This window comes from Brachyhypopomus gauderio, chromosome 13 (genome assembly GCF_052324685.1).
Source record: "Brachyhypopomus gauderio isolate BG-103 chromosome 13, BGAUD_0.2, whole genome shotgun sequence".
Classification (NCBI taxonomy): Eukaryota; Metazoa; Chordata; class Actinopteri; order Gymnotiformes; family Hypopomidae; genus Brachyhypopomus; species Brachyhypopomus gauderio.
The window spans coordinates 17,845,599-17,861,021 of record NC_135223.1 but is presented as its reverse complement, the minus strand read 5'-3'; the positions used below and the strand labels follow the sequence as shown (position 1 = coordinate 17,861,021).

The 15,423-nt window shown below is 41.3% G+C and overlaps 1 protein-coding gene across 7 annotated transcripts in view; it reads right to left on the bottom strand.

The window, feature by feature from the left end:
- Positions 1-1,132: 1,132 nt before the first annotated feature.
- Positions 1,133-15,423, bottom strand: part of hecw1a (HECT, C2 and WW domain containing E3 ubiquitin protein ligase 1a) — a 57,327-nt gene continuing 43,036 nt past the window's right edge. For all 7 annotated transcript variants that reach the window (XM_076971365.1, XM_076971370.1, XM_076971364.1 and 4 more), the window contains 17 exons: positions 14,104-14,254; positions 13,014-13,126; positions 12,379-12,521; positions 11,453-11,638; positions 11,164-11,298; positions 10,901-11,006; positions 9,870-9,966; positions 9,221-9,304; positions 8,741-8,847; positions 7,442-7,556; positions 7,254-7,367; positions 6,760-6,912; positions 5,912-6,010; positions 5,416-5,692; positions 4,867-4,981; positions 3,787-3,985; positions 1,133-2,365 (listed from right to left, as the gene is read on the bottom strand). In XM_076971365.1, the coding sequence (XP_076827480.1) occupies positions 2,254-2,365; positions 3,787-3,985; positions 4,867-4,981; positions 5,416-5,692; positions 5,912-6,010; positions 6,760-6,912; positions 7,254-7,367; positions 7,442-7,556; positions 8,741-8,847; positions 9,221-9,304; positions 9,870-9,966; positions 10,901-11,006; positions 11,164-11,298; positions 11,453-11,638; positions 12,379-12,521; positions 13,014-13,126; positions 14,104-14,254 (2,306 nt within the window). In that variant the 3' untranslated portion in view covers positions 1,133-2,253. The remainder of the gene's footprint in view (positions 2,366-3,786; positions 3,986-4,866; positions 4,982-5,415; positions 5,693-5,911; positions 6,011-6,759; positions 6,913-7,253; positions 7,368-7,441; positions 7,557-8,740; positions 8,848-9,220; positions 9,305-9,869; positions 9,967-10,900; positions 11,007-11,163; positions 11,299-11,452; positions 11,639-12,378; positions 12,522-13,013; positions 13,127-14,103; positions 14,255-15,423) is intronic.

Sequence of the window (15,423 nt, the reverse complement as noted above, 5' to 3'; positions counted from 1 at the left end):
ATACATTTTGATCTGGTGTAAAACATACATTATAAATGATTCTTTATTGACATTTGGTGTACATAAACGCATAAGCGAATTAGATGTTACATCAAAGAAACAAAAAGTCTCTCAAAAGCATTCAACTTGGGACAGGGAAGAAGTGAAGAGAGAGCAAACATGATTGGAAATTACATGAGGGTGTTAACATGACTATTTCAGTACGCATATAATCCATAACCAATATATTGATGAAAAGCTGTATAAAACCTGAAACTCCAACTGTAATAAAATGTAATACAATATAAATTAAGCCTCAATGATGTTGGATGGTGTATTGTGTTATCTTTTTAACTCGGTTCCTCTTGTGATTCAGCTTAGCTTTCCACACAATTTTTTTTTCTTTACAAGATATTCACATTAGAATACACAGTTGGATAGGATGTTACAAAATAAATTTTACACAATAACTTCCACAGTGTCATGTTAACATGACAGCTGGTATGTATCCCAATTCTGGACAATTCAGAACATAAAACAATCACACTAATAGTTTTAAAAAATGAGAGTACAAAGAGAAACGGTGGTGAAAGCAAGACGTTTTTCCATGTTATGTGAATAGTTTGGGGAAAAAAATGTGACTAACTTTTTAAAATACCATAACAGGAATGAGTGTAACATTGTTAACTGTTCTACATTCACTATTAATGGTCCCTTTAAAATAATAACCCAGCTGCTGTCACCCAGTGGGTGTCCAATGAAACCATGTTAAATGTGACAGACATAACTGGATTAATATTTTCACTAAGAATAAATTATTAGAATATAAATAAGGGAGTTGACCAATTGCCAATTATAATAATTCCATAGTTCTAAAAATTAGGGTTTAGTACAGGGCTTAGTAATATGGAAAGTCTTGGACATTACAGTGTTCCACATTATGATGAATGTGTTTTCATTGGAAAGATAAAGGCATGTTAATCTTAAGATTTAAAAAGGTTCCCTATAGTCTTATAAAGATTATGGAATATACCTTTTCTTTTTGGTTGTATATTTAGAATGAATAATGTCAGTATGTTTCTTCATTGGGTCATTTTAAACCATGTGGTGGACTCCAGCAGGGACTTTGTAAATAAATGTACTGAGATTTAAAGAAAAAGAAGCTTTTTATTCATTATTTGTTTATCTATTTTTTGTTTATGTATGTATGTATGTATGTATGTATCTATCTATCTATCTATCTAGAGGCAGATTGGTCATTATCTGAATGTGCATAGAAATGAGGAGATAAATCAAAGGCATCAGGCCTTTTACTGTGCAGCTTCATCTTCTCTAACTTCTCAATGAAGAACTCAAACAGCTTCTGTGGGAGCATCTACAGTGTTATCTTGGAGTTGGGAATAAAGCACTCAACTACAGAGCCCTTACACATTCGTATTTGACCTGATAAGCTGTAAATTCACTTACTTTAACCAGCTCAACAAGATTTCTGAATGCATCCAAATCAGTTCTGGGACAAAAACCTGAGCCAGCAGCCAGGGAAAGACATGCATAATAACATTTCTTTTTGCACTTAACCAAGACCATTGTTTGGATATTGTTTAGTTAAGGAAACCTTTAATAGTGTCTTGCCAGGATGAGTTCCTCAAGGTATCCATAAGATCACTCTGATTAGATGTCTACTATTTCCAAGTGAACAGAATACATGAACTGTAGGCTGACAACTCACTTCACATTTGGTCTCCAATCTCAAACTGCCATAGGTGGTGGTTTGAAAAATCTAATATAATTATGACAATTGCAAACTATAAAAAATTATGTTCACAGACACTTAGCAGAACAAAACATAAGTAGTGAATGTAATTTGCTTTTTTCAAGAGGTCCTTGCAGGTCATTGACAAACTGTCATGTGGGTTATGTCAGTCATGCATGATCAGAGGACATGAGCAAAGGAACGTAATGAAGCCTCATTAGTAACATGGCACAGAAAATGGAACAGTAGCAGGTAAATTCAGTCCCTCAGCTGGACACGGTAGGCTGGACGCAGGTTTTACTACACAATTTAGCGTTCCCCCTCCCTCAAACTCATTGTAGTACAATATGTACAATAGATCTGCTAATTATTCCATGCAAGTCATCTCGAACATTTTACATAATATCACATAATTCCCCAGATTTATTCAGTTATAAAACAATAGTATCTTGAGGATAGTGTAACTGAAAATTACGGTATATTTAGAAAATAGTCTGTTTAGTGTCCCAGATGTATTTTTTTTACTCCAGACCAAAAGTGCTGGTCTCCTCTACAGCAATCAGCAGTTTTTCATACAGCATGGTGTACGAAGGGTATGGAGGCAGATCAAGGCGGTTAAAGCACGTGTGGGCCCTGAAAAAACAAACAAAAAGTCAAACGTCAAACAAATGATTTTATACCAATATACTTTCAAGGGCTGTATTAGCCTCATGAATGTACTGTGCATGAAAACCTGCAGAGCATGTGTTCATATATGAACATATTTGACTGCATATATAACAATTGTGCATTTTGTAATGAGTACATTAAGGTGAACACTATTGTGCATCTAGCCATTTGATGACATGTAATGCTGAAACACAGAATACCCCCCATACTTTCCTTTGGCTTGCCCTTATTGAGTTTAGGCTGTCCTTCCACACAATGCCAAAAACAAGCAAGCTCTTTCTGTGACAGCGAAATATGAGCTTACTAAGACGGCTTAGTGCTGACAGGGCTGGCTTGTGGTCTGTTGCTTCTCCCACTTTCCAGCTTGGCAGAGCAGAAATGACGTTTCAATGTGAACCATTATGCGTAAAACTTTTTAAATGGAACAATTTTAGGATGACACTTTGTCAACTCAGGGCAGCTTGATTTACAGGTCTAACCAAAGTGAATATAAACACTGAAAGAGACAGTACATTGAATAAAAATATTTAATATATTGAATAAAATATTCCACTCTGATAGAGATGCAATGCAATTGACTTCATATAAAGTACTGCCCACTCAAGTTCATGATCAACAGAAAAAGATTAACATTTTACCAAATATAGAAGTAAAAAGGAGAAACACCATATAAACAGAACACAAATGTCCATTTATTAAGTATGTGTTCCAAGATCATATGTGAGGAATAGCTGTAAGAAGCAGGTCAGACACTCCCCCACCCAAGTTTCATCCAAAATCCAGCCATGACCTTTGAAAAGTCAGTTAAAAACAGCTATGATGCTGAAATGTCAGTTAGATCTCACTTAATGAGAGCATATGGCATCATAAACCTCTTAAAGCCATTTAAGTACTGCAAGTCAGGACTCACGAGGCATTCCTTGGCCATGATTTGAGTGAACACTGTCCTTCAGCTCAAAAGAACATGCGTCATAATGCATGATAATGCGTCAGAGTTAGTCACACGTCTAATGTCAAACCAAAGATCTCTAGGCTAAGATCTCTCTGTAGCTATTTTTAAGTTTGAGAAGGTGGAACTGATGTATAGTATGTCCTGCTGGTAAATGACACATCAACATGGACAAAAAACTGTAAAAAAAATTAGAGAAGTACCATGTGCAATTTTTAATTTTTTCCCAGCAACTGACTTCATGATATTCATAGCGGTAAAACATGCTCAAAAACATGTACAGTTTCACAATACATTTCCTCATCACTGGTCTGGGTGTCTAGTGTGTGGTACAAGCTCAGACACTAAGGTTTAGTAAATGCATAATTTTCCCAAAGTTCAAAAATTGCTCAGGAGAGAATTTTGAGCATGAGCGGAGACATGTGATGTGTCATACCTGGGTAAGGAGGTGATCTTTCCCCATTTCTCAATGCAGAAGCGGCGGGGCCCGTTGCTCCCACGCAGCGATGCAAAGCCCTCGTAAGGCACGCTGGACGTGCCCGTCACGAACTGCAGCAGACGCAGCTTCTGTTCATTATTGAAGCGTTCCACCGCCCCCCAGAACCAGCGGATCACAAGGTGTCCATCGTGGAAGCCTGGGTAGAAATGATGCGCAAGAGGAGACAAGATGAGAAAAGAGGAGAAGAGAAAAGGAGGGAAAAGGAAAGCAGAGAAGAGGAGGTAAGATGTAATGCAGTTCATTCTGTCAATACCAAGAGCACATGTAAATCACCTGAGAAAGGCCGACTGCCTCTGAAAACATGGAGGAAACGTGACACCTAAACAATCAATCAAATGAAAATCAACAGTAAAGTGGGTGGGCATTCCAACACCATGCAACTGCCAAGCCACAGAGGTCAAAAAAGTTTTTAAAGGTGTATGATTTACTACCAAAAAAGTTCAATCAATGCTGGTGCACTATGAGAAAGAGACAAAGTCTATTTATTTTGGCAGCAGAAGTGGGAAAATGGGGTTGTAGGCATTGTGGGCTTTCCATGGTGAATTATAGCAGAGGTCTCGAGGAAAGAGGGTCAAACAGCTCAAATGGAGTAGATGATAAGCAATTAAAAGCTTTGGCCGTAATGAGGTCCAAATGAGTGTCCCGGCGGTCACAAAGAGGTTAATGATATATGGACTTTTATAGATATTTGCACCATGGAAAGTCATGTAGCTGTATTTGGGGGGTGGGGGGTTGAGTTCAAGGCTGGATATCACCACCAGGCCATTTCACTTGTCTCTGACAGATTTTTAAATGTTTTCATTTGTTCCCATGAACATGTCATTCAAATGACATTAAAAGTCATAAATGTGACTCACATTAACCAACAGAAGGAATGGTTCCCATGAAACAACAGGAGGTTAGCTGACTCAAGGGAACGCATATGTGTATGCATATAACAGTCAGCTCAGACTCACACTCAGACTCAATTTTCTGACTCTTGGGTAACTACTGCTTATTGAAACATTACATTATTACCTCCTCTGTATTCCGTGTTGGACCTCCAGTCAATCAGATCAATTTCTGCTGTCCCTGCAATGACCAGCTCCAGCTCCCGAGCATCAAAAACTGATACCAGACGTGAGTCTACAACCTGAACAGAAAAAACAATGAATCAATGATCACCATACATACCTGAAATGCTACTTGATAGGATACCCTTAGATATTCAATCATGTGAGACAATGTTGTTTCATTATTTCAAATTTCATATATTTCATATTATTATTAATATATGCTGAATATATTATATAATATTTTACCTATTGGCCTTCGAGATGCTGACAGAGTCACATGTGCTACCAGACAATACCATGTTCTACCAGACAATGGAATCTCAGTTGAAGAAAAATTAACTGGGTAGTTTTTTGGTAATAAAGATTTATTAACGTCTGCTGAATTTGTATTATTTTATTTACTAATCTTGAAAAACAGACAACTAGCTAAATTATCATAAAAGCATAGTGCAGGTATTTGTCTGAACAGAATGCAAAATGAAAATACTCCAGCGTTCTCCAGGGATCTCACCTCGAAGAACCCCCGGACCAGCGCTTCTGTTTGCTGCACCACTCCCCTCTCCACCCGCCACTTGGCCATTCGTTCAATGTACTCCTTCTTGTTCTTCTCCGTCACCTGGATGTTGGTCCCTCCTGACTTCAGCTCTCTCTCCGTTACCTGTCCAAATACCTCCTCGTTCACAGTGAACGTCAGGTCCAGGATGTCTGTGATGTTATTATCCTTCATCCACTGAAGGCTCTGGTGAAACTCCTCATCCAGATATTCTAAATCACTCAGATCAGTCGGCCTGCAGAAGGTAAGATACACACACAAGCTTACACAGTTACCAACAATTTAAGTGGATGCAGACATCAACTTGGCATGTGCTACATATAAAAACAACAACGCATGTGTTATTTTATATAAAACAGGTAATATGACACAGGTTTGTCAACACAATCAGACCAATGTACATAAACGTAGTCAAACACTCTGTGTCCAGAGAACAATGAAAGGCCAGACTCACAGCCGGAGAAGGGCCTTGTAGAACGGCCGTGTAAAGAAAGCATCCAGCAGGTACTGATGGATCAGTGCCAGACCCAGAATACGCCCACTAAAGCGGAACCTGCGGGAAGGACAGCGTTAGCCAAGAGACATTAGATTACTTATATACACCTGGCAGCCACTGTACTATATAGTCCTCCTATTGGCCTATCTTGACTGTCCTCTATCCCTTTATTATTGGTAGGTTTCTGGAAAGCCCACCTAAGCCAAATAGTAAAACACACGTCTTAAAAATGCACCTTTAACATCGAGCTACTTAAAAAGTGGCCTGTCACGGTAAGTATAAGGTAGGTGTTTCTAATAAAGTTAGTGCTTTTTTATTTACTTAATGACTGCCATTGGCACATTTCTGTCTATGATCTTGGGATTCAAGTCTTCATGTGTGTATCATTCAAATATTGTGCTTTTTAGAGCTAAGAGAAAGTTTTCATTTTTATAGTTATTTTTCTTCAATTAAATGTTTCTGTTTGTCACTCTTTTAATCTCTGAAACGTGAGAGAGGGCACATGTGTCACAGGCCTTGGGATCACAGTTTCCACCCTGTTGATTTGAGACACATTTGCTTTCCCCTTCCTTCACAACCACTGTAATTTTCTCAACAGAAACGACATTTTAACTGTCAGCCACAATAAGTGACCCAAAAACAAATGTCGAGACATTCTTCGCATGGTCATCACACAGTACAGTTTCATTACTGCCTGCCACATCGACAAGAGCCATGAAAAACAGAGCGGTGTGGGTGTGTGTGTGTGTGTCAGTCTGTCTTTCTTTCTTTGTGAGACATACGAGAGGATGCATGAACGATCTCACCATTCTAGATGGTTCTCTACGAAGGCAGACATGGGGCTAATCTGCACAGTGTAGGTGTCGTTGGCCGAGTACTCAAACAGGCCGTAGTAAGGGTTAAAGAGCTCCTGCGACAGCAGGAAGAAGAACTCTCGCGAAGGACCGCTGTAGTCCAGACTGCACCAATGCAAACAGAGTTACTGGAAGCAAGCTTACAGCACCATGCCATGTAACAAAATAAAAGCACGAGAAGTAGGTTAAGAAAGTTTGTTCGATTAGGCGAAATAATCATAAATAATAAATGACAGAAACTCAAAATAAATCCCAGCAACTCTATTATTTATAAATCAAACTTTATATCAGATATATCAGAAGCTTTTTTCAACAACAAAAATCAGTGAAAGATGTTGATATGTTACTACTTTGATTATTGTTGACTATTTTGATTCCAGAAAAGTTCAAATGTCATATTACATAAACACAGTCACATGAAGGTGACCACCAACAGGGGGACATACCCCTCCTCTCCCACAAAGGTGATGTACAGCTTGTTCCTCTGGAGCTCCTTGCGAGAGTACGCCATCACCTGGTTAAAGGTGCCTTCAAGCAGATGATCTCTTCGGATGATCAGCCTTTAGCATGAATTGGCATTAGTGGGATATTTATTTTTGAAAAACCAGGCCCTCCCATGCAAAGACACTCTTACTTGATTTTCCCTGGCCCTTGGCCATAGCCCTTCGCCTCAAGCTTCCTGTAGAAATTACGCAGCTTGGCTTCAAAGTCTCTGCGGTATGGTGCTGGCGCTCTGGCTCTCTGAGGTCCTGTCACATCACACGCAGACACAAAGAGAAACACAGTTACATGTAGGTTATGGGGCTAAATCTGCACATTTTTTAGAGGACTAAAATACGCACTGCACTTGTCATACTCCATACTTCACACATATGCAAATGATGATGTCCTCAGTACTAGCTTTTTAGATGGGTAAAATTATTCCTACCATGCTGTGATATCATTTCATTTAAAAGCAGGCTTGTGAATTCCCCACCCAGCAGCCGTCAGACCCCCCTCTACGAGACACGCTGCACACACTCATTCCACTAATGCTGGAGAGCTTAGGGCACAGCGGGATGCTACTGATGGATATTGCATCGAGGTGCCTGAGTGAGTCCAAGGCCCGCATCAATAGTGGAAGGCAGCAAAAACGTCTAGCAAATTAGCTCCGGCATGAAGGAAAAGTGTGTCAGCTGCTGCATGTATACAACAGACAGTCCAGTGTGTGGTATTACATGGTTGTGTGTGTGTGTGTGTGTGTGTGTGTGTGTGTGTGTGTGTGTGTGTGTGTGTGTGTGTGTGTGTGTGCACGCGCATGTGAGTGTCTGCGAGAGAGAGAGAGAGAGAGAGGGAGGGAGGGAGAGAGAGAGAGAGAGAGAGAGAGAGAGAGAAGAGAATGGGAGGGAGAGAGAGAATAGAGAATGGGAGGGAGAGAGAATGTGGATTGAAGCATACTTCAAAGCACAGCTTACCATATTTAGGTTTATGCTACTTATTATGCATGACTACGCATGAAAGATTTGCTGATATTGCAGGTTATTTTCTAAATTAGAGATGAGAGTCAGGGTGGAGACAAAGAATGTACAGATGGTCTGAGATTAGAAGAGCAATGTAACATTGTGGTGTTTGAACACCAATCACTCTGAGTCTTGGTCAGGAAACATGAAAGAAAGAATGTGAAATCACTGAGTTTGGGAGCCAGAATCATTAATCACTTCCATTTCATGTAATTAAGAAATGGATTGAATTGGTTTGTCAGAGGCACCAAGTAAACATGTAATTTTGAGTTTAGTTTGTTTTTTGGTGTTTTTTTTAATTTTTTATAAACAAAATGTGTACAGAACATACACATGTTGTTCTAGAGATGTTCTGTGATATAAAAAAGCAAGTCTAAATGTGATAGTCCATGAACACATGCCATGCTCAGACACACAGTGTCACGTGCACACACCTGGTGAGTTCTGGGGTGACGATCCAGGAGAGCACCGTGGAGAGAAGTTGAGGCCAGGATGGAAGAGGTGAGTTGGGATGTGCGACATGATCTCCTCTTCAAACAAGCTACAGGGAAGAGAGGGGAGAGAGGAGAGAGGAGAAAGGAGAGGGGAGAGGGGAAAGAGGAGAGGGGAGACTAAGCTGCAGGCACTCCAGGGTGGGGGTTCTGGACCAGCATTTAGTCCAACTCTGGCTCATAAATATTCATTTATTACATAAATATAATACATTGTAGATCACATCGATTCACCAAACATTATGAAAGAGGCAGCGATACAATCAGCGACTAGAGTCTTGGTGTGACTCGTGGCTGCAGCTGTATTTGCAGGGAAGCTTCGCTATGTTACTGAAGGCTTGCGTGCTTGCGCAGCTGCGAGTGACATAAGTCAGTGTTCTTCTTCTTGTAACCTTATTTGGCAGGACAGAGAAGTGATTGCACCTTAAGAGCATAACCAGGTCCGCATCGCACGAGAGCCTCTCCACACCTTGAGGTCCCTCTGTCCGGATGTAGTGGATCTTCTCTCTGCGAGAATGAAATACAGAGTGTTCATATGGGGTATTTAAATTTGATTTAAATACAGCGTGTTCATATAGGGTATTTAAATTAGGCAATTTAAATATCATTTAAATGTGAAAGGCAGTCAGGACTCATCTCCCTTTTTATGTTGTCTCTTGACTAGATGTGAAAAGCTGGTGGATGGTTAATTGCTTTTAATGGTGGTAATGCACTTCACTTTACTGAATGGGGCAGTGATAGTCTGTGTTCAGGAATGCTTTTAAGGAGTGCATATTCATGAGATAGAGATCCGTCTTAATGCTCGCGTAATTATACACCAAGTTCAACAGAAACCGCTGACTCAGCATACAAACTTTGTTGTTAGCATGGTGTTCGGTGCTGAATATGTAGCATTTATAAAGAATTTAGTCAAAAAGATGACAATGCTTCTGATGAGTGTTCTATTGTCTTTTAAAATGTAGTCCAAATACTCTTCATATTATATTATACTCATTATACTCTTGTAAAAATAGATCTTGCATTTACATTCTTATTGAACACATCATCAGATCATCATTATGGTCTTCCTCACCTGAGTGTGTGATTGCGGGTTAAACTTGGCTGCCTCTCCTGCAGCATCTCTAGGACGTTTGGTTGTCGGAGGAACGCCACAATCTTCTCACTGTATGCTATAGAATAAGGGGAAGGGGATTATTGTACAGACAGAAGCATGTGTTTGAGTAACATGTAACGGCGTTGATGTGTTTGAGTAACACGTAACGGTGTTGATGTGTTTGAGTAACACGTAACGGTGTTGATGTGTTTGAGTAACATGTAACGGTGTTGATGTGTTTGAGTAACACGTAACGGTGTTGATGTGTTTGAGTAACAAGTAACGGTGTTGATGTGTCTGTGTAACAAGTAACGGTGTTGATGTGTCTGTGTAACAAGTAACGGTGTTGATGTGTTTGAGTAACAAGTAACGGTGTTGATGTGTCTGAGTAACAAGTAACGGTGTTGATGTGTCTGTGTAACAAGTAACGGTGTTGATGTGTCTGAGTAATAAGTAACGGTGTTGATGTGTCTGTGTAACAAGTAACGGTGTTGATGTGTCTGTGTAACAAGTAACGGTGTTGATGTATCTGTGTAACAAGTAACGGTGTTGATGTGTCTGAGTAATAAGTAACGGTGTTGATGTGTCTGAGTAATAAGTAACGGTGTTGATGTGTCTGTGTAACAAGTAACGGTGTTGATGTGTCTGTGTAACAAGTAACGGTGTTGATGTGTTTGAGTAACAAATAATGGTTCCACAAGACCATTGGGTTTCTTTCTTTAGAAGGAGTCTTTGTGTAGCAATTACATTCTTTACATTCACAATTAAATGTGCTTCAAAATTTTCACTCAGGACTTTTTGTAAACACTACTTTATGTATGTATACTGCATTTGATTTCTATTCCTGTGTGAAATATAACATGCTGTAAACCATTGTAAATAATGTCCTAAAAAATCTCCATGCTTTTAAAGGACCTGTTCTGTCATGCCTTGTTTCTCTTCGTAAACTGAGATGAGTATGTGAAAGTGTGTGTTTCCGTACGCAGGTATGTGAGTGTGTGTGGACTGACCTAAGGGAACAGATTCATGCTGGTGCTGGCTCCTGATGGCTGCTACCAGGCTGTTACCGGACCGGGCCATGAGAGAGGCGCCCCTGCTCCGAGACACATCAGATGCCTATGTGAAAAACACACACACACACACACCTCAGTGCTCGACACTCCATCACTCTGGCAACAGTGTGCACATGCATGTGTGTGGGTGTGTGATGGGTGTGCGTTTGTGTAGGCATACTTGTGTGTGTGTGTGTGTGTGTGTGTGTGTGTACATCCACCTCTCCAGCACTGTAGCTGCGCAGTCTGTGCAGGTGTTGCCTGTGTGTGAGATGATTAGGCAGTCGCCCATTCTGAAAGGGGATTCTGGGATCAATGAACGTGGTGGCTCGACTGTTGTGGTCCACAAAGAATGACTAGAAAAGCAACAAGTAGAGAAAAGATGTCAGTGCAGTAAAGTGGGAAGATAATTTTAATAGTCTCTTTATATGAATTTCCATGCTGAGAATTTCCATGCATTATGGTTCTGGAGGCTGTTGGGTGTGTTTCTGACGATGTGGGTGGGCCCACCTTGCCCTGGGGGTCTGTTTTGATCTCCCAGCCCCTGGGGAGCTCCAGCTGGGTGTCTGAGAACTTGTTGAGGAATGTGACGAGGTCACGGTTATGTTGGTAGCGTTCAAAGTTGCGTGCATCTCGCCGGATTTTCAGAATCATGTGCTTCAGGCAAGTACTACTGGTAAACATCCGATAGGCTCCCTGCAAATGAAACACAGCAAGGTGTGAATGTGGCTGCCTGTGTGTGTGTGTGTGTGTGTGTGTGTGTGTACATGTCTTGTTTCTTTGTGTTTACACACACAGGGAAAATGAAGACGGAACAGTTGAGAATTACATGAATGTGGTTTCATGGCCTTATGACTTAGCCATAGGCAATATGTTAACACAATGACACTGACAGCATAAAAGGATTCTGCTGGTGTCTGTAGGCCACACGATGGGGCCATGTTATCACAAAGTACTGAGAAGATACATAACACAAAAAATGTATCTATGTTTTATATTCATCAGTACAAACAGCTGGACACATAAATCCATATAACTTGGGTAAAGAAAAATGTAATCCTATAAAATTCTCTACACGCACACAACACATGTACACACACACACACACACACACACATACCCACACCCACACGCACACAGTATATACAGACACTTCTAATTTAGGGCATTTATCTCCATCTGTCTCCCTTTAACACTTTAAACTCACACTCGCTTTAAAAATGCAAACGCAGGAAGCCTAGCGTTCTCCTCAAATCGATTGAAAAGGTCCTGTACAAATGCATCTTCAATCAGCATCCGCTTGTGCTTGAAGAATGCACCACTGGTGCCATCAGCTCAGTCATGGCATGTCCCACACGAGTCCCCGTAGTTTCTCCCTCAACATGCAGAAGGATGTAGCTCTCACACCACACAGCAGCTGTGGCCCCGTTACTCACGTAGTTGGCATGGAGTGCGGTGAAGAATTCTGGGTGGGTGACAAACTTCACTGCTGGGCACTGCAGGAGCTGCGTCACCTTCTGACTGGTGACTGGTGAGGAGGAGGAGGAGGAGAAGGGGGAGGAGCCTTCTCTCCGCACATCTGAACAACAACACACTGGCATAAAGACCTGATAACAGGGCCTAAACTATATGAATGATAGACCTGTGCATGCATTCAGCATGTGCTTGTTATGATTTTGTAGGCTGGCCGGAGAAATATATTTAGTTGTGAGGGTTCTTATTGCAATGGCTTAAGTTTCACCAGAATATAATGGTATAATACTTTGCTCCTTGCACTCATTCCTACAAGCATCCAAGACACTGCAGTACTGCATGTCATCCACACAGCAATGTCCTAATGCTCAGAGATGAGTTTAAAACGCATCTAATCACATCTAGTCTTACATTCACAGATTTCTGATTCATGCCCCCCCCCAAATAAATATGCAGCCTTTTGAATTAATTTAAGATTATTTAAAATATACAAAACATAATCTTTAGCCAGAGTGGCATCCTGGAAGCGAATCAGAGAGAATCAGTGTTGGGCCCACAGCCGAGCAGGCAGCAGGGGAGATGGGTGTTGGGTCGGTACCAGTGGGCTGAGGGGGTAGGCTGATCTCCAGCTCGGTGCTGCCACTGCTGCTCTCCATTCTCTGGCCTCCCTGCTCCTCCTCACTGGCCATCGTCCTCTGGATGTTCTGATACCTGAGCAGCAGAAGGGAGGACAGAGATGCCGGCACTGCGTCTGCTGTCTGGCTACAGGGTTCGTTCAGCAGCAGCACAGGAGCACGGGGGTCTGAACATGCACGATGTGTTCAGGGTCTCAAAGCTGGACCTCACATTCAGAATTATACATGTGTGATGGTAGACCACTATGATGTAATTGTTAAAAACTATAATCATCTGAGATCTTTCAGCCCTCTGTGTGTGACAGAAGTCCACACACATGCCAAAGAGAACACACACACACACACACTGACACACACAGACACACACACATCCCATTTCACTCTTGGCAAAACACATGCCACGCCAGAGCATCACTGAGGAGGATGTTTCAGTGGCAATTTAACTGAAGCACTGTAATGAGACATTATTGATAGAATTTGAAATTAGATATCACAAATGTCTTGGCTTAGATGCACAGATTCCTAAAGTCTGTCATGAAGAGAAGTCAATGATCATTTGGAACAATAAAAGGGCAACTGATAAATAAATTGTGCACTTACAGATACATCCTCTAGATGGCACCATACCATGCAACTCATCACATCTTTATAGAAACCCTTTAAGTTTCCTATCCCAGACTAATAAGTCAGGAAGGTTGATGCTGATGGACAAAGACTTTGTGCTATGTAATATAAAATCTTATGTACATCACATCATACAACATATTGCATATCAGAATTACATTTAAGAACACCTCTTAATAATTCTGGTTGATAATGGTTCAGGTGCTAATTTGGCACAACACACAGTGTTATAGAGTGAGATACATTACCTTATATATATATTTGCATATTTGCAATATGCAGATGTGCAGACAGTGCAGATATCCAAGAAAGTGTGAATAATGCATTATTACCATATACTTCTAAATGATCAAAACTATTAAATATATATTCTGCTATGCATAATTTATGAATTCTCCATACATTTATGAATTCTTGGGGAAGCAGTACCTCCTGTTGAGTTGCTCCATCTGCTGGATGGAGTTGGATCTGTGCATACCAGGGCACTTTGGTGCATGGCTGGGCCTTTGCCAGGTGGTGGTCCGGTTTACATGATCCACGTAAAACACACGGCCATGACTGTCTACCCTCGCCTCCCAGTCTGACCAATGCAGTGAGAGAGAAGAACAGGGTTAAGAACACACACACACACACACACACACACACACACACACACACACACACACACACACACACACACACACACACCCCCTCGTTTATTATAATTATACAAATAACATGTGTTCATGTTAATATTGTGTAATTCAATAAAATCTTATATTCATATTTCAATACAAACGCCAGCCCCAAATCCAGGCAAGACCCACTGGTCTGGCTTTGGTTTCTAAGTGACAACCAGCAAAAAGCCTGCTGCCTTCTCACATTTCTCATGTTTGCAAACTCTCTCTCTCTATCTCTCTCTCTCTCTCACACACACACACACACACACACACTGCTGCACATTCTGGCAAAAGCAGGGCTGTAAATAGTGATGAAGAGCATTTTCTGTAGTGTGGCAGAATACGATGGAGAAGGTGTGCAGGCTCTCATTTATCTAGTGAGCCAGCCGAATGCTCCGTTACACTGGCTGCTTTATGAGTGTGTTTGAACAGTAGCCATCTATGAGACCGCAGCTGTTCCTCACATCGCTTTTCCAAACGACAATATGTGCTGAACATCAACACCCCGCCTGATTGAGTATGAGCACTTCCAATAGGTCAGACAACACAAGTAAACTTAGGAAGTGAAACTACCTGTCGTGTTCTTGTCGTAAATCACCAAGCTATGCCACGTGAGCGAGACCAGAGTGACAAATCTCTGTGCCCCTGCCTGGTTACCCAACATCATGTGGTTCTGTGCTTCGTTGTGGCTCCTTTTGTGCTCCTGATCTGAACTGTGATAAGTTCTGAATTACTGATAAATGGTTATCAGACCATTTAAGCCCTTTTAGGAGCATCCCTTGTGTGGACAGGGAGATGACCTGTTCTCTCGTGCGAGAGAGATTGTGGTAAAGAGGAGTTGACTACAAATGCATCACTGTCTCAGACGTGGCAAAGGCTTGACGCATGAGCTCAAAGTCGAGGACATGCCGATAACACGCCGATGACACGTCTGCTGCTTGCTGTTGCTTTTCCGCACTCTTCCGTAGCAATCACCTCTCGCTCTCTCTCCACCTCCACCTCCTCTGCTACATCTCTGTCTGTCCACAGCATGCTGTCTGCTTTTCTTTTCCAATCCTCTGACCCCCACCCTGTTCCTCTTCCTCTCCTC